An 18,548-nucleotide genomic window follows, 5' to 3' on the forward strand; every position below is an offset into this window, starting at 1 on the left:
GCCAAGCACATACCATTTTGTAATTTTTTTCCCAATTAACTAAAAAAAGATACACTCATCATCCAATTTTCCTAATAGAATCTCAGGCCTTTTAATGCATGGCTGTTTCCCTCGAGGTCACCCCTCCGACTTCAGGTCTTTGTTTTGATTATGCATGCCATTTCCAACCCTCAAAGGTCACCTCACTCTCTCCCTGCATTTTCCCACATTTTTTCCATGTTTTCAAATTTGAGATAAAACAGGTTTCTGAAAAACACAAGCAAAAGCGTGAAGAAACACAGGGGGAGAGCAAGGCGACCTCTGACGTTTGGAGACGGCATGCATAATTAAAACAAAGACCCAAAGTCATCAGAGGGGTGAGCGCAAGGGTAAAAGCCATTCATAAAGACCTCTATAAAGTCTCTTTATAGAGTTGTAGCCATGTTGGTCTGCAGTAGAACAGCTAGATTCAAGTTCGGTAGCACCTTCAAGTCCAATGTGATTTTCGACGTATAAGCTTTTAAGAGTCAAATCGCCCTTCGATGGGTATCTGTTGAGGAACGACTCAACTCTCGAAAGCTTATACCCTGAAAATCTTGTTGGTCTCTAAGGTGCTACTGGACTCGAATCGAGCTGGTATACAAGCCACGATAGAGAACATGAATTCCAGAATCACCCTGCCATGCAGACCTAATCTGTATATATTTCTGAAGCCTCATCATTTGAAAAAGGTAGCTTTTGAAAAGATCCTGGACCAACTTAGATGATCATGGCTCAGTGGTAGAATACATTGGTTAGATCCCACATTCAATCCTATGGAAAGACCCTCCTGAGCATCAGCGTGGATAACACTGGACTAGACTGACCAATGGTGAGACAGCTTTGTAACTACTATGCAGAATGTGTGAGTAAGCAGTATATTTAACCTCCTTTGTCACCCACACAGGTTTCAAATGGATCATGATAGTGCAGAGAAGATATTGTGCTACAGAATCAGGAAGGTCTCTTTAGTGTAGACTGTATCAGCACAAATTCAAGAATGGAAGCACTGCTACCAGTGAAAGTCAGAAGCACTTTGGGGGGACTGTGCAGATGAATCCTAGAAGCTATGCTGGCTTACATTTAGAAGGTAAGCCTTACATTTAATTCAGCTGGATGGTTAGTGAAATGCCTGACATGATTTTTGCAACCACTTCTTATGCTTTACCAGGCCATTCTCCTTCTCCTACTGAAAATCTTTGCTTGAATATTGTACACTTTTTTTTTGCTGTCAAGTCACAGCTGACTTCTGGCGACCCCGTAGGGTTTTCAAGTCAAGTGATTAAGCACAGGTTGTTCGCCCTTGCCTCCCTCCGCATAGCAACCCTGGTATTCCTTGGAATTGTACATAAAAGAACTCAAATGAAAGTGCCATGCATAAGTGCAAATTATTATTTTAAACTGATATTGCAAACAGAATGTTTTGGTAGTTTATTGCTATGCGCATAGCAGGCATTTGTGAAAACTTAATATTGAATAACAGCCTATGTAGCCAACTACCCTCTATGAGCTCCTCAAATTAAGCTTTGAAGCAGACAAGAATTGGCACAAGTCTTTGGAGGTTCATGTTTCAGAGTTGAAAAGATTACTGTATTTGGGAAAGCTCTGTGCCACTTTGATCCAGCTGAGGAAATCCAACTTGATACAAATGTCTCGAAAGTCTCATTCTGGCAAAATCTTGGGATCCAGCCAAAAGCTTAGGAGCTCATACTTATGAGTCACATGCAATTGCAATTCGACAAATATGGGATGGCATCTCCTGTGCAAAGTTAACTCCTGGCACAGTAAACGTATGATGATTTATTTTATTAAAACCCACTGTCATAAAGGGAGATGATAAAGAAAACATTTGTTCTTCGCTAGGTGAGTAAAATGTATTTTCACTTAAAATACACGTGCAACCAATTCAGAAAACAAAACGACACAGCCTATAAAATTACATCTGAGACATAAATTACTGGAATAGTGTTATATTACAGAACTGATGTGTCCAAAGGATTCAAGTAAGTTATATTTAAATTGTTTGGTGATCCTTGCTAAGCTCATATAAACGCAGTATAAACCCTTTTGGCTCTTTCCACACATTAAGACAGAAGTTTATTTCTTGGTCCAATTGCTTGCATCTGAAAACAGCATGTTCTTAGGAAAACACAAGCTTCTGAGCGCAATCCTAAGGGGGGAGGATAGCTAAGAAGCGCCTGGGTTTGGCGCAGCCACGCCACCTCCTGAGCGGCTTGCAGTGGAGCAGTAGGTATAAGAAAATTAATTCCCCCCAAGCCCCATGAAACGGCTCCACAGTGTTTCATGGGGCTACACCATGATATTTGCAGGTGCAAGTTTGTGCCTGTAAGAGGGGAACGTTCCTGGGGCGAAAGGGCTTAGGGAGCTGTCTAAAGTCAGCCCCGCACCCGGGAACATCCCCTTTGGCAGCAGCAGGAGGCTCTGCACGGGAGACCAGTACCCCTGCCTCATGCTGCACCGCCGCTCCCTAGCGCCGGCGTAAGCGGCCCTGCATTGGCATTAGTGCCAGTTTCGCCAGCGCAAGTGGCACTAATGTCGGTGGCCGGGGTCACACCAGCTCCTAAGGGCATTCTGCTCTTCCCTTGTGGATTGCTCTGCAAAAGCCCAGAAAAGAACATATTCTGCAGCAGTATTGGCAACAAAGAAATCATTCTTTTCCTTGCACTTGCAGAATGTCATTCAGTGGAGCTATTCAACATTTTTAATAGGCTACTGCAACCTCCTTTGAGAAAAATCCTTGGAACTATGTCTAGCCCCTTGGCTCATAATGCTCACCTTTTCTACAAATGTGAGCATCATCACTCCAAGTTGTTATCTGGTTCAGATATATAAACCAAACTAGAGAACGGCAATCTATTTCCCACTCAACCCTACTTATCTTGGGTTAGCTGCTCTTCTGCTACTACTGGGGTACTGTTTCAGCTGTGTCCCAATAGTGCCTAACAAAAAGCTACGACTGATGCCAACCTGCTGCCTCATCACTTGATGTAGCAAAAGATACAGCCACTAGCTAAGTTGGGAGTTAGGGGTGGTTGGGATAATGGGAGAAGTTTGGAAGAAATACATGGGTCATGGAAAATATCATGATAATATGACCAGTTAGAGAACGTTATCTGTTGATTCTCCTGAATCTTTCAGAAGCATTTCATACCTCTGACTATGGATTCTTCCAGGCCATATTTCTTAGTTGGGAGCCTATTTCTGGAAGGCAGATTTCAGAAGTATTGCTGGGAGGCAGTTACCCTGCGACACAGAGGTTGTTCTACGGCATTCTAAGGGTTCAGTTTTGTCTTCTGCGCTATTAAACATCTACATGAAACCACTGGGTGAAGCTACCCAGGGGATCAGTGACGTATGCTGATGATACTCAAATTCTCTCTCCTATTGAATCCATATGAAATGGTGGTATCCTTGAATACATCCCAAGGAGGCAAGAATGGAGTGGAAGAAAGTGAATAAACTTAAACACAATCCAGAAAAACACTCAATCCAGATAAAAGAGAGCCAGTGGCAGCAAGGGACTCCACTGAGTTTAGCAGGGAAATGCATGGGTTGGGAGGGAGTTGCAATCTAGATCCATGTCTTCTTTAGCCTGTAACATCCTGTAGAAGGGCACCGGGTTCTTTCATTCAGAAGATTTGTAATGCCTCCTTAATGTAAAGGGTTTTCCCAAGCCACTGAAAAAGGCAGTTACCAGACCTCTACTGAAGGAGGAATCTTTAGACAAGCAGGACTGGGCCAACTATAGATCTGTCTTGATCTTTCCATTTTAGGAAAGATCTTTCCATTTTAGGAAAGGTTATTGGATGGGTAGTGGCAGATAAACTCCACAAATATTTGAAGGAGAAACAGAAGAAGAGTTGGTTTTGATATGCCAAGCCAACCCGGTTTCACCAAATTAGAGTCCGCTGCTCATGTGGAAGAGTGGGGAATCAAACCCGGTTCTCCAGATTAGAGTCCACCGCTCTTAACCACAACACCACACTGGCTCTCCATCTGCCTTTGATCCTTTTCAGTTGGGCTTCAGCTCTAGGTTTGGGATAAGATAGCTTTAGTGGTGCTTGTGGATGACCTCCATCTCCAGAAAGACAAGGAGAACATATTGCTATGAGATCTGTCAGATGCCTTTGACAGTGTGCCATGCAATACTGCTGAGGCACCTGGAAGGTGAGGCAAGTCTGGGCAGAGGAGTGCTGAGATGTTTCCAGGTATTTCTAGCAGACTGCTCACAAAATGTTCCAGTGGCAGATGCTGAATTATCTCTTTGGGAGCTGACATGGGGGGGGGGGGGAGATGGTGCCACAAAGCTCTGTGTTAGCTCCTATGTTGTTTAATAGCTATATTGAAATAGTCAGAAGTTTTAGAGTAGGTTGTCATCAATATGCTGATGACAGCTATATATTACTCTGCATAAGCCTCCAGCTGAAGCTATTTCTGTCCTGACCCAGTGTCTGAATGCAGTGGTGTGGCTGAGGGAGAACAAACTGAAGGTAAATCCAGATTTGACCGAGGTGACACTGGCTGGGCTACTACTTTAAATGGGATGGCTCTACCTACCATTGGTGGTGTGCCGCTTTTACGGAAAGACACTGTTAAGAGTTTGGGAGTTTTGCTTGGTCTTGGAGAAAAAGGTTCAATCTCAGCAAATATATACATATTGTTTTCCACACTGTTTACAGGAGCCTGATTTGGTCATGCTGATCCATGCTTCAGTAGCTGAGAAGCTAGATTACTATACTACATTCTACATAGGGCTCCCCCCTTGAAGATGAGTTAGAAATTGCAGCTGGTACAAAACGCAGCACCCCATTCGATATCTGGTGCTGTTGGGCAAGACCATGTCACTTGTATTCTGAGATCCCTTCACTGGCTTCTGGTTAATTTCTGGGCCCAGATCAAGGTGTTGCTGCTTAGCTTTAAAGTTCTTCATGAAATGGGGCCCACATAGTTGAAACACCACCTTTTCCACAAGGTCTACTGTCAGCAGCCTCCTTATCTAAGCCACATTCAGAAACAGTCCTGGCTCAAGTCTTTTCAGTTGCTGCCCCCATGCCTATGCATTATCCTGCCTGTGTTCCCACAGAACCTAATATATTCAGCATGCTCCTCTGATCCTGGACAGAATAGGTATGCATCATGACTAGTATTCATTCTGACTAGTAGCCATGAATACCCCTCTCCTCCGTGAACATGTCCACCCCCCTCTTAAAGCCTTCCAAGTTGGCAGCCATCACCACATCCTGGGGCAGGGAGTTCCACAATTGAACTATTCGTTGTGTGAAGAAATACTTCCTTTTATCAGTTTTGAACCTCTTACCCTCCAGCTTCTTTTTTTAAGCTCTATCAATCAGACTGCGTGTTTTCCATTTTATGTGGAGGCACAACTGACCGCTACAAGATGCAGGTCCTTTTCTATTGAGATCCTGAAGTTGGGCAACACTTTCCCTCAAGAACATTTTTTTTAGCTCTATCTCCATTTTTTTTTAAGTTAGTTAAAAACCTTCCTTTTTTGATCTGCTTTTGGTGATTAAAGACAGCTGCGGCAGCAAATCTAATCTTTCTGAACTACATTTCTGCTGATGGTTCTTTTTTGATATTGCTGTTTTTCTGGTATTAATTTTTCTAAATCACTGTATGTATTTTTATACCAAAAAGCAGCACATGAAAATACTTTATAACTGAATAAGTAAAAATTTCCATTACATCACAGCTCCACAGCAGTCATAATTTGTAATACAGAGGAAGGCAAAACAAAAAGGTTTCTCAAAACCCCCTCACAGATTTAAGTGTCAGATAGAACGACTCTTTATAAATTAATGCCTTGCTATTTTACTCCTTAAGAAGACAGTCAATATGTTTCATCCTGTACTAGATGAGATTTCAATAAAATGAACATAAGAATATAAGAAAGGCCATGCTGGATCAGACTGAAGTCCATCAATGCCAGCAGTCTGTTCACACAGTGGCCCAACCAGGTGCCTCTAGGAAGCCCACAAACAAGACAACTGCAGCAGCATCATCCTACCTGTGTTCCACAGCACCTAATATAATAGGCATGCTCCTCTGTTCCTGGGCAGAATAGGTATGCATCATGACTAGTATCCATTTTTACTAGTAGCCATGAATACCCCTTCTCTTAGGGTCTAACATGTTATTAGCAAAGCCCACTACAGAAAGCAACGCTGTTCAAAATATCTGCATTCAACTTCATTCAGCAGCACTAGCAACTGCACACTCCATAGAATAAAAATATCAACGACCGCAATAATAAATCACTAAACGGGAAGTAAATTCCAGTGTAATCAACATGACTTACTGACAAATAAAGGCAGTTAGGGTTGGGATGAAAGCAAAACAAATACTTTTTAATACATAGTGCTGTTTTGTTTTTGTTTTTTGGAAGTGGCTGATTTTGGGAAATATATCAAATGGACACAACTTACCATCATTCACACAGTTACAAAATCCACACTGATATTTTCTTCCGCCTTCAATGAACTGCATGAAGGGGCACATATATGCTTTGCACCTGTTGCATCGAATGGGCCCTGTTTCCCCGTGGTTTACCAGATAAAGTGGCGTCTGCAGAAAAGGGAAGAACAATGTCATTAATTTTTTAAAAAATCTTCACATCCCCACCCATCAGCCCTGAAATGTTAATTTAATAACAGAAAGTCTCTTTCACCCTGGATGCATTCACCGTTTCAAAGCTCTTTCCCTGCCTCATGCTTACTAATGCAGAATCAAATCAAGGTAAATGAATACAGGCTGTATACATTTTTAAAAAATATATCCCAATTGTCTTTAAAGGACAGCAGGCATGGTTTACACATAGACTAGAATGAGGTGGTAAAATCCTAAAGGGATATGCTGTAACACTTCAAATAGAAGATACATCTTTTTTTTAAAAATCTTTCTGTAAACTTCTTAAAAATAAGAATTCATCTGCAGTCTAGAGTGATGCCCTTATTTTGTTTTATTTCGAAGATGTTCTTGTTCTCCTCCAGTTTGCTGTTTGGTAATCCATTTACAGGGAGGGAAGGCAGCATGGTATAGCTTGAGCTCGTCAGATTTCGGAAGCTAAGCAGGGTCAGCTCAGTATTTGGATGGGGGACCACCAAAGAATACCGGGGTTGCTATACAGAGGAAGGCAATGGCAAGCTATTTCTGTTAGTCCCTTGCCTTGAAAACCCCATAAGGGGTCACCATAAGTCAGCTGCAACTTGACGACACTTTACACACACACACATACAATCCATTTACAAACCATCTCTGTCCTTGAGATCATAATGGTAAAATATAATCAAGGTTCTAAATTTCTAATAAACTAGAGGATGTGATCCAGCTTATTGCTTTTGTCCATCTTACTCTACAAATCACCACTACTACAATGAATAGGGCTCAAATGCTCAACTTGGGCTGCTGAATGTTATGATTAATCAGCACTAAGGCAGTCCTACAGAATTATACCTGGGCAAGACTGATTTTTTAGCAGCCCTAACAGCCCAGACTAGCCCAATATCACCAGAGCTTGGAAGCTAAACATGATCCACCAAGGAAGACCGGGGCTGCTATGCAGAGGAAAGCAATGGCAAACCACCTCTACTCATCTGTTGCCTCAAAAACTGAATGAAGTTACACTTCATTGAGCTGCCATGAATCAGTTGTGATTTGACGGCACGCTAGACACATTTATTTGGAATTAGAGACTATTGAAATTATGAAGTCTTTATCAAGAATGTGCTTATTCCAAAAAAGATTTCTTTATTGAGATCAGATTTTTTTGGTGTACTCTAAATGGGGAGGGGGAGCTAATATCTTGTTATTTATTCAGCAACAAACTTAAGGCGGCGGCAGCAGCAACTGTTACTGACCAACACCACCATACAAATGAGCTATGTGCACATGGACACAGACCTTCCTTTGAAGTCTTTATCTGACAAACCACTTTCAAACTGGCCTCATGGTCTGTGTCTTCAGCAGCAGAAGCCAAGCATATTGGTTCTTTGTGCTGGGTTTGATCAACAAGAACTAAGAATTGTTATGGACAGCCTTAATCCATTTCCATGGCAAAATCTTCACCTAACCCAATAGAAATGAACAGGCCTGAGGCTGCAACACAAAGCAATGTCAAATAGGTTGCCAGACAAATGGTTCTGTAAAACCATGAAAATGTCACACACTGCAGGAATGATCTTGTTATTCAACCATAACAGCCTTCAATCCTATGCAGTTACTCCAATGGGTTTAGACTGCAATAACTCTGCATAAGATTGTATTGTTAGTCTGTCACACTTAAAACAATATAGTATTGTGTGATCCTTAAAAACTAAGATTTTTTTTGTGTGTTCTAACTTTTTGGGGGGATCTAAATGGAGGTTATCCTAAAATGATGTATATAGCTTTTACACACACGTATAGAACTTTTTTAAAAACTTCGGGTCAAAGGCCAAGAAATGCCAGAAGTACAGTCTGCTATTCCAATGCACAACTCAAGTATATGTACAGAAGATGAACACAGTGAAATCTTACAAGAGCAATATGCCACTTTTTATTCTCATCTCCTAGCTGCTCAAAACTATTTTTTAATTTTACTTATACCCCGCACCTTTCCCAGCCAGCTAGGCTCAGGGCGGCTTCCTTTTTCTCAGGGCATTAAAAACCATAATTCCTCACCTGATTTCACAAGATGGCATAACAGTTGAATAGAAACACCTGGGAGGAAAGGTTACCACCCAACTTCCAGCACAGGTGCTCTATTTTTAGATGGATGTATTACCAATATAACTGACTGACAGCCAGGAAAAATCTAAAAGCTGCTTGTAGTTGGAGGCATCAGGGTTTGTGGATGTTCTCCTTTGGTTCAGCAATGTTTATTGTATTAATTTTTACTGAATAACCTCAAAACCAAAGATGCTGGATATTCTCAGTTTATAAACTGCCCCGGACCCTCTTTAGAAGGAAAAGAGGAGGCCATTTTAAAATAAATAATAGCAAACCTGGGAAGATTTTAAGCTGTATAGTGAGAAGGAACTATTGTCCCAACTAAGGCCTGAATCAACTCAAACCTTCTGCTAAATATTAATTCCGCAATTTCTCTTCAAAGTTCTTTCGTCAGCTTCCTTTCAAAACCCACATTTTAAAAAGCAAGTGAGGGAAAGCCCATGCTTGGTATAGAAAATTCTTTTGGCAGGATTTTGTGCTTCTTTGATGTCTCTTGTGGATTTTAACTCAGGTTTGCACCTCAGTTTTCCCAAAGCCAACACAAGAAGTATGTCCAATACAAAATTAATCACCTCTGTAAAAAGTTATGCTCCCACTCAAAAAGTTATGCTCCCACTCAAACTGTAGCACATCGTTTCTTTTTTACTACTAAATAAAATAACTTTAATTTTAAACCATCAAGAACACAGTCAGAGTCTTGTATTCCTGGCTGGAAGTTCAATTATACACATTAATGTTATGGAATTAACAAACATACACTTTTGCATACATACTGTATGCAAATAACAGATTCAAACTCCTGTAATCCCAACTGTAGCTACCAGTGTAGACAGGGCACATTTTAGAAAGCAATTTTATGCACCATAGCCTCTGTAGGTGTCACTGTGAACTAGGATATGAAAATAATTCAGAGGGCTGGTTTACTGCAGCCTCCGCTAGGTAAAATTCATACTGTCCTCAGGACAGGAAGATTAAAATCACCTTCTAACGAAGCTGGGAAATATCCAACCTGCATTACTAATTTATCTTACTATCCCATTACGTATGAATGTTGATTACGGGGAAACAGATATATTCACAGTTGATATTAAGAATGCCCGCTTTGTCTTTATTTAAAATAAATATTGGATTCATTTGAGAACCAATAATTAATTTAAAGGATAATTCCACACATAAACTGTTAGAATAGTTTAGAGGTCATGCAAGCACCATTCAACTCTACACAAGGCAAGAACAGAGATGGCCTTATTAGAAACACACAGTTCACGAACTTTGCCACTTTGGGTTACAGTTGCATTAACAATCATAAAATGCCTAGGTATTCCTCCCTTCTCCATTAGCAAGATACAGATATCATATCTCAATATTTGAAAAAACAGAGGGTTGGACCCAGTGACCGGGGGGTGGGGGAGGTGAAAAGGAAAATGTACTGAGCTCGGTTCTGCTTGCACAAGCACTAGCACAACTACAGCAACAAAATGCTTTAATATAATTTTTAACAAAATACCAATGTGTATATGCAGCAGTGGAACGAACAACAGGTGGCTGTATTTAGTTTTGAAATTGTACCTTGTGCACATGTGTAAAAGATAGTGGAGAGTACAATTTCTTTCATTTAGCATAAGCAAACCGCAAGGAATCATTTTAGCTATTGCACATATGGAAAATCTTCCGTAGGATCCAACCCATCATGTGGCCAAAGACACATCATCATGCAAGTATATGAAATGTATCAACCGGTTGCCTTAGCAGTCAAAATTCTCTTATTAAGGGTAATTGCTTAATACCATTCTTATTGCTAGTAAGAAAAAGCTGGCCCTATCCCAGGAATAGCTGATACTCATCTTCTTTAATCTTTAACTTGCATGCTGGTCAGGGCCATCTTAACGCAAGGGCACACTAGGCAGTTGCCCGGGGCCCCCACAAGCATAGGGGCCCCATGCTAATCTATGTATATTGTTACTTGCTGTCAATGAATAAATAAATACTAAACTATAAATATTTGTTATTGGAAAATGCATATTTAGCATGTGTTTTACTAAAGATAATGAACAATATTAATAAATACTGAATGTAAGAAAGGACTTGTTCATTATGGAAGCACCAATAAATATATCTTTAATTTTATTGACCATTTACATTTTTATTCCTGTGAGTGGTTGTGTAGGTTGGGGCCCCAGGGCACTGCTTTGCCCGGGGGGATATAATGCTGTAAAGATGGCCCAGATGTTGGTAAGAGGCAACACATACACACTTAGGCATTCAACAAATTCATATATGGTCAATGGGTACAGCACCCCAACTGGCATGCCACAACACCAGAGAACAAAATCAAGGGAACCATGACAACATTAGCGAACACATAAAGTTAAAGGTTTACTATCACATTCCACAGTCAGCAACACCACTTGAATGGCTATTATGGCATTTATGAGTTGATACTAGAATAGCTGAAAGCACAATCTTAACAGTCCTTGGACATAAGCTGACTTACATTCATCTTCAAAGAACTATTCAGCCATTTTGCTCTATATGAAATGCTTCTTATTTTTGAACAAGCTGTACAATTAAAGCCTCCAAAAGCATCTGGAAGAGTGAGCTGATTGTAATGAAAATTATTACACGTAAAGGAATACATTCTTTAATCCAGTCACTGGCAGTTTTCTAGTGTTACAACATATTGGTCTAACTGAACACTGAAAATACATAGGCCAAAAACGCATGGTCCCTTAACCCACTTTATTCCCTGTTTCAGCCAGGATCAAATTTACCCGGGCTGGAGGGGAAACTGTACGCATTACCTTGAAAAGCAGGGACGAAACTGTGCCAATCGATCCATGTAAACAGAAAGTGCGGGAGACATAAAGTTCCTGTTTAGTTTGGCACACCCCCCACGCCACCGGTGATTGGTCAATTCAAATTGACCAATGAGGGCCTTCCCTGCCCCGGGAAACTACCAATCACTGGGGGGCGGAGGTGTTGCAAGCTCAACAGGAACTGTGCACGTCTCCCGCACTTTCTGTTTACATGGATGGATTTGCATACAGTTTCGTTCCTGCTTTTCAAGGTAATGCGTAGTTTCCCCCCAGCCTGGGTCAATTTGATCCTGGCTGAAACAGGGAATAAAGTGGGTTAAGGGACCATGCGTTTTTGGGCATAGAATACCGGGCAACTAGATACTACACAAAGTCCATCTTCAAAAATCTTTGTTGGCAGAATCATCCACTCCCTACGATATCTTATGTATACATTATCTTCTAAGCACAGTTTCCATCTCAGTAATTCTGTTGTTCTGTGTGGTGAATATTTCTTCCCTCTCTTGTCCAACTGTGATGTGCTTGGTATAGGATAGCAGACTAGAAGATACAGATTCTAACAATGGCAGAGCTGAAGCGATGGTGCTTAATACCAAAGAGCACAAGCAGCCACTTCTCAGCTCTGAAGTGCTGACTGTTATTTGGAAGTTGGGCCACGTTGTTTATCAAGGGAAGGTCAGCAGTTGCAACAGAAGTGGGAACATGAAATTGGAATGCAAGATGATAATCAAGAAACTGCCCTAGACCACAGATCTCCAAAATGTCAGCAAGAATAAGCAATCAGAACGAAGGAACTGAAAGGAGAGTTAACAAACCGTGTATGCAGAAGTGACAGGTAATAGCTAATAAAAGAAGCTGTAGTTTTAACTTTGTTACTGGGAAGTCGTTAAAATAACTGATGGCTGAAGCTTCTCACTTTTTCATACCTGATAGCTTTTACTCAGCTGAAATATTTGGATTAGTGACATTTACAGCTGTAAATACAGTGATAACAGCTTAATGTATCTGTGGTTTCATGCAAGCTGCTACACTCGGGGCCCCATGAGCATTTGCTAAAAAGCTATCCATTCCTTCTCCAAGTAATGTCACTGCTGGTAATCACTGACAAAAAAACAACAACCCAGAAAGACCTTTTAAACTACAAAATTCTTATTTAGTGCTCTTACACTGGATGTATCCATTGATGTATCCACCAGAAGAACCAAAATCAATTCAGAGTGTCCTGGTACTTTGGAACTCATTCTGGAAACAATCCTTGAGCCTTGTGCAAGCTGAATTTAAGGATACTTAGCTTTAAAATGCTACTCAGGCCATTTCCACACAGGTTATCTGTTCAATGCTGTTAAGAAGCATTTTTTTCCACCCACATGACTGTCAATAAGATTCTAGCCCCTTCTGTTATAAAGATAAAAAGGGAAAGACGTATCTCTGCAACAGAGAGGGCCAGAAGCATTCTTTTCGAAATGAATTCAGAGAGCTTGTTACAGATATTGTTATACACCTCATATAGATATAATATTCAGTTACCAATTTAAGGAAAATTGAAAAAGACTTGCTGGCCTGGGACAGGGGAAGTGCGGCTGCTAGGGGACTAGGGCAGGGTAACTAAGGGGAAACCTGCCTGAATCAGTAGCTCTGCCAGCAACACAGAAACCACAGAAGCCTGTTCCTGTGTGGATACCACTTCAGCCATGTAACTCAGTGGGTAGGCATAGACAAGATGCTTCTCTCTCTGTTCTCTTATACTAACATGGATCCACCAAGTAAATTTGTAAAAGATTCACGAACATTTTGCCATGACTGAAGCAGCACCCTGAAAAGGATTTGGACAAAGAACTATACAAAATATTGTCGAAGGCTTTCACGGTCAGAGTTCATTGGTTCTTGTGGGTTATCCGGGAAAGAAAATACCAAGACCACGGTTACACAGCCTGGATAACCCACCAAGACCACGGTTACACAGCCCGGATAACCCACAAGAACCAACAAACTATACATTTTAAAAGGTTTTTTTGCAGCAGCAGCAGCAGCAGACACTGTATGTGTACATGGCGCCTATGAAGAGGGAGTTTGCATAAGACTTCTGACACATAAATCCAGCCCAATATTCAGAAAAATGTGGGTTACCTTAGAAAGGCAAAATAAACCAACCACCAAATCAGATGGCAGATTACTAAGAAAGCTCAAACACCCACCAGTTCAGCTCACATCCTGTTTGTGGGTTGAGAACAGGAAGACAATTTGTTTGTTGAGGGGTTCTATTGTCCACTGACCCCCTTTGTGGATGTTCAGCAGCCTGCTTGATTGTATTCCTTCATAATTAGGGTTGCCAGCTCTGGGGTGGGAAATATCTGGAAATGGGGGTGGGTGGTGTGGAGCCTAGAGAGGGCAGGGTTTGGAGAGGGGAGTGACCTCAGCATAGTACAATGCCATAGAGTTAAGGTTGCCAACCTCCAGGTGGTGGCTGGAGATCTCCAGCTATTACAACAGATCTTCAGGCGACAGAGATCCGTTCCCCTGGAGAAAACGGCTGCTTTGGCTATTGGACTCTGTGGCATTGAAGTCCCTCCCCTCTCTAAACCCCGCCTTCCTCAGGCTCCACCTCCAAAATCTCCAGGCATTTCCCAACCCAGAGCTGGCAACCCTACATAGAGTCCACCTTCCAAAGCAGTCATTTTCTCCAGGGGAACTATTCTCTGTAGTCTGGACATGAGGTGTAAGAGCTGGAGATCTCCAGGGGGCCCCTGGAGTTTGCAACCCTATTCACAACAATGCAGGGCAGGCCAATCTGGTTTTCCTACAGCCATGACTGCCATTTTCCCAGCCACTGGAGTTTTTAAAAATCTGTAATTGCTGTTGTGTTATTGTGAAATAACATTTGACCAGTCCACTGTCATGACTGTTGAAGTCCCCGCTTTCTTTTGTTTTTGTTTTGTTTTTACCAAAAGTCAGTCTTCTCCGTTGCAAAGTTAAAAAGGGAAAATGTGCTGACCCATCCGAACCAAAATACAGAAGGGCCACAAGTATGAAGTTATAAAACAGAACCATGAGAGCCAGTGCGGTGGAGTGGTTAAGAGTGGCGGACTCTGGAATACCCAGGTTCAAATCCCCACTTGCGTCACGAAAGCTTGCTGGTGACCTTGGGCCAGTCACACTTTCTCAGCCGAACCTACCTAACAGGATTGTTGTGAGGATAAAATGGAGGAAAGGAGAACGATGAAAGCCACTCTGGGTCTCCATTAGGGAGAAAGGCAGGGTACAAACGAAACAATTAAATAATAAATAAGTATATGTAAAATTATCAAAGAAGGGTGTTGTTTCATTTTTACAATGTCCATAAAGGTTTTTCATGACATCTTTAAAAGCAGCAAATTGTATAAAGTTTCCCATGTATGTAGTTCCCCTTAGGTTTTAGGCCGTTTATTACGTTTACTACATTATTATTATTATGATAAACGTAAGCAACTAAATATCAAACATTATTCCACTTTAGAATGATAATGTTCAGATTATAAAGTAAGATGCACGAAAAACAAAAACCATTCTGTTATATAATTTATAGATCAAAACTCAAATAGAAGGTCAGTTAGCAAAATCATCCATAGGGGCCATCCTATTCTTACTGTACTGTAGTCAAGATATTTTGCCACACCTTTTGCCTGTTCTACAGTTGCTATAGGTTGGTTATGAAGAACATATTCTACTCACTGAACACATGAAGTTGCCTTATACAAACTCAGGCCATATCAAAATCAGAAATGTCTGCTGTGACTGGCAGTGGCTTCCAGGGTCTCAGGGAGAGATCTTTCACAGCATGTACTACCTGATCAATTTAGCTAGAGATACCAGGGTTTGAAGTTAGAACCTTCAGCATGCAAATCTGATGTTTTATCCATAGGGTTGCCAACCTCCAGGTACTAGCTGGAGATCTCCTGCTATTACAACTGATCTCCAGCCAATAGAGATCAGTTCACCTGGAGAAAACAGCCACTTTGGCAATTGGACTCTATGGCATTGAAGTCCCTCCCCTCCCCAAAAACCTCCCGCTGGTGGCGAAGAGGGACATAACAACTCTATTTATCCACCGAGCCACAGTCTCTCCCCTTTACTACCCAAAGCATTGTTGTTAAAAAGAATCATAACACTGAACTGTCTGCAGATTCAGTCTTCATAAACCATGGTTCACATGCTTCATGTATGATCCATTAGAGCTGGATCTTGCCTTAACTAGTCCAAATATCATACCGTCAAGAGGTTACAAAAATATAAAGCAAAGACACTATGACTCAGCCAACACAATTCTGACCACGCCACAGTGTGCAAACAGAGTAGGTACATTGTAGAAAGACTGGCTGATAAATTTAACCCAGCCCCACCCCAACCCACAATACCCAATACGAACAGGGAGGCCATTTCTCCTCAAATCTAGGTACAGCATCTGTGAGCACAAGCAAAACCCTGTTTTCACGTGTTAATGTATGTAGAAAAGGTTGGATCCAGCCCTTTTTTTACTCTCTCTCACCCAATTTCTCTCCTTGCCATCCCATATGCAAAAGGGATGTCACATGTGACTTTTGTACATCTAGATCCCATAAACCCCAGCATAGCCTTTTGGTGGTCCAAGGGAATCCTTCATTTTCCACTAGCAAAAAGCTGGTTGGATACAATCCACTGTATGCAGCGTAGAATCACCTTGTATAAGCAGGCATTTCATTCTAACATCTTTAATATTTTATCTTTAATATTATAGGAACATTTTCCTCACATATATGCTACTCAGTCACATTTTGGTGTCCTATTTTTTCAAATGCGTTCATTTCATATTTTCCTCTATAGGGCCCATATCCAGACATTTTTCTTGTGGTAACTATTTATACTAGTTTGAATGTAGGTAGAGCTCAAAAAAAGTTTCCAAGATTCTTTGTTGCATGTTATGACCAGCTTCTATTGATGCTGGATGATGAAACATTCAAGGACAGATTGAAGGTATCATTCCTCATAGATTAAATTTTTTCTCTCTTCATTGATCAAATTGGTTTGGCATCATAAACTGCAAAGATGTAGACTATTTGCAATTATCTGATTATTATACTGGGTTATAACATGTTCTTACCACTATGCTGCACCTTTCTGATTTCAGTACATAAGCAAGAAGCAATCTTACCTCCGTTATGATTATAAAGAGGGAGCTATGGAGTAAGTAGTATTAGAAAAATACTCAAACTAGAGCAGATACCTGGTAGTACCATACATTTATCATCTAGATTGCTGGGTACAAATGTGACAATGCAAGAGGAAACCTTGGTTAAGTTGGGAACTTTGTGGGACCCCCTGATTCACACTTTAGATTTCTTCCTTTTGAGGACCCTCCAAATCTTCAGCTTCTAGTATTTGATTAGTGGAACATGATATGGGCTGGTTTATGACAAAGTTACAACTACAGGCCACTTAAACCTAAACTTAATAATCTATCAGTTTTCTTTAACTTTTGCCACTCAAATCCTTTTTTAAAGAATTTAACATTTTAAATATCTTAAAACAAAAACGAAGTCTAATGCATATAAAATTACTTCACACAAGTACAGATGATACAGTTACCCACAACCTTGATTAAAACATTATAATAGTCTAAAAATAAAAATGTTAATAAAATGCCTATTTAACTTTTCACCAGCCAGTAACTTTTTATTGATTTTATTTAAAACATTTTATGCCACCTTTCCACCCACCTACATTTGTTTCAGATACTGCAAAAATACACACATGCACATATTATTTGGAACTGAAATAAGCTTCACACATTGCAATTTGTACCTCTAGCACAGATAATATTAGTAGCAAGCAACATCAAATGTTAAACAAAGATCATCTGGTTTATCCGAGCTTGGCAAAGATTCATACATCTCCAAAACAAACTTGCAGAGTGCTTGGCCTAACATGATAGCCTGTTAGCATTTATTTTTATAGACTGTTGCTAAAGCAGTGGCTTGCTAAAAATAAATTATGTCAAACAATGATATTGTATTCTCCAAAAACTATAAATAGTCTTCATAGATCATCCCTATTGGGGTAGGAAAAAATGAAAAGAAACTATATTGTCTGAACTAATAAATCAATATAGACAAGATTACGTTTATTTAAAATATTTATATCCCACTTTTCTACCAATCAACGGGACTCAAAGTAGCTTACATCAAATTTAAAAACAAGTACAAACTCACATTACAGTTAGCAACCTCTCTAAACAACTAAACAGCAATTATCTCTAACCAACCCGAAGATTTCTTGAAACCCAACCCCATAAGATGTCTGCTGAAAAGGGTACATGACGACAGGTTTGGTAGGTCTGGCTAGAGCCCCTTTGCAAGGGCATGACCATTCATTTCAGAGGATGCTCCTGAATTGTGAATACTGACTTGTTCCCTGACCAATGAAATTTCTTTACCCTTCCATCACAATAGAATTCTCACAAAAATAGGCAGAGGCTATGTATACATAACCCACACTGCCATGACAGTTATTAGCCACAGTGTAAAGAGATCAGGCTTGTCCACATTTACCAAGAAAAGGTAAATGGTGTGGTATAATGGTTAAGAGCGGTGGTTGGGAGCGGTGGACTCTGATCTGGAAAACCCGGTTTGATTCCCAATTCCTCCACATGAGCGGCGGAGGCTAATCTGGTGAACTGGGTTTGTTTCCCCACTCCTACACATGAAGCCAGCAGGGTGACCTTGGGCTAGTCAGGCTCTCTTAGCCCCACCTACCTCACAGGGTGTCTGTTGTGGGGAGGGGAAGGGAAGGTGATTGTAAGCCAGTTTAATTCTTAAGTGATAAAGTCGCCATATAAAAAAACAACTTTCTTCTTCTACCTATAGTTAACAGATGGGACTATATATAGTACTCTCAACTGGGCTGACTGTAGCCAACATCATGGCAGATACTGGCTCAACCCAGGAAGTTAGTCAATAG

The 18,548-nt window shown here is 40.7% G+C and overlaps 1 protein-coding gene across 1 annotated transcript in view; it reads right to left on the reverse strand.

Moving 5' to 3' along the window:
* The window catches only part of SEC24D (SEC24 homolog D, COPII coat complex component), a 67,757-nt gene that overhangs the window by 37,818 nt on the left and 11,391 nt on the right, over nt 1-18,548 (reverse strand). Inside the window, exon 8 of the mRNA XM_056855949.1 lies at nt 6,483-6,621. Coding sequence (XP_056711927.1) covers nt 6,483-6,621 — 139 coding nt within the window. The remainder of the gene's footprint in view (nt 1-6,482; nt 6,622-18,548) is intronic.

This window comes from Euleptes europaea, chromosome 9 (genome assembly GCF_029931775.1).
Source record: "Euleptes europaea isolate rEulEur1 chromosome 9, rEulEur1.hap1, whole genome shotgun sequence".
Classification (NCBI taxonomy): Eukaryota; Metazoa; Chordata; class Lepidosauria; order Squamata; family Sphaerodactylidae; genus Euleptes; species Euleptes europaea.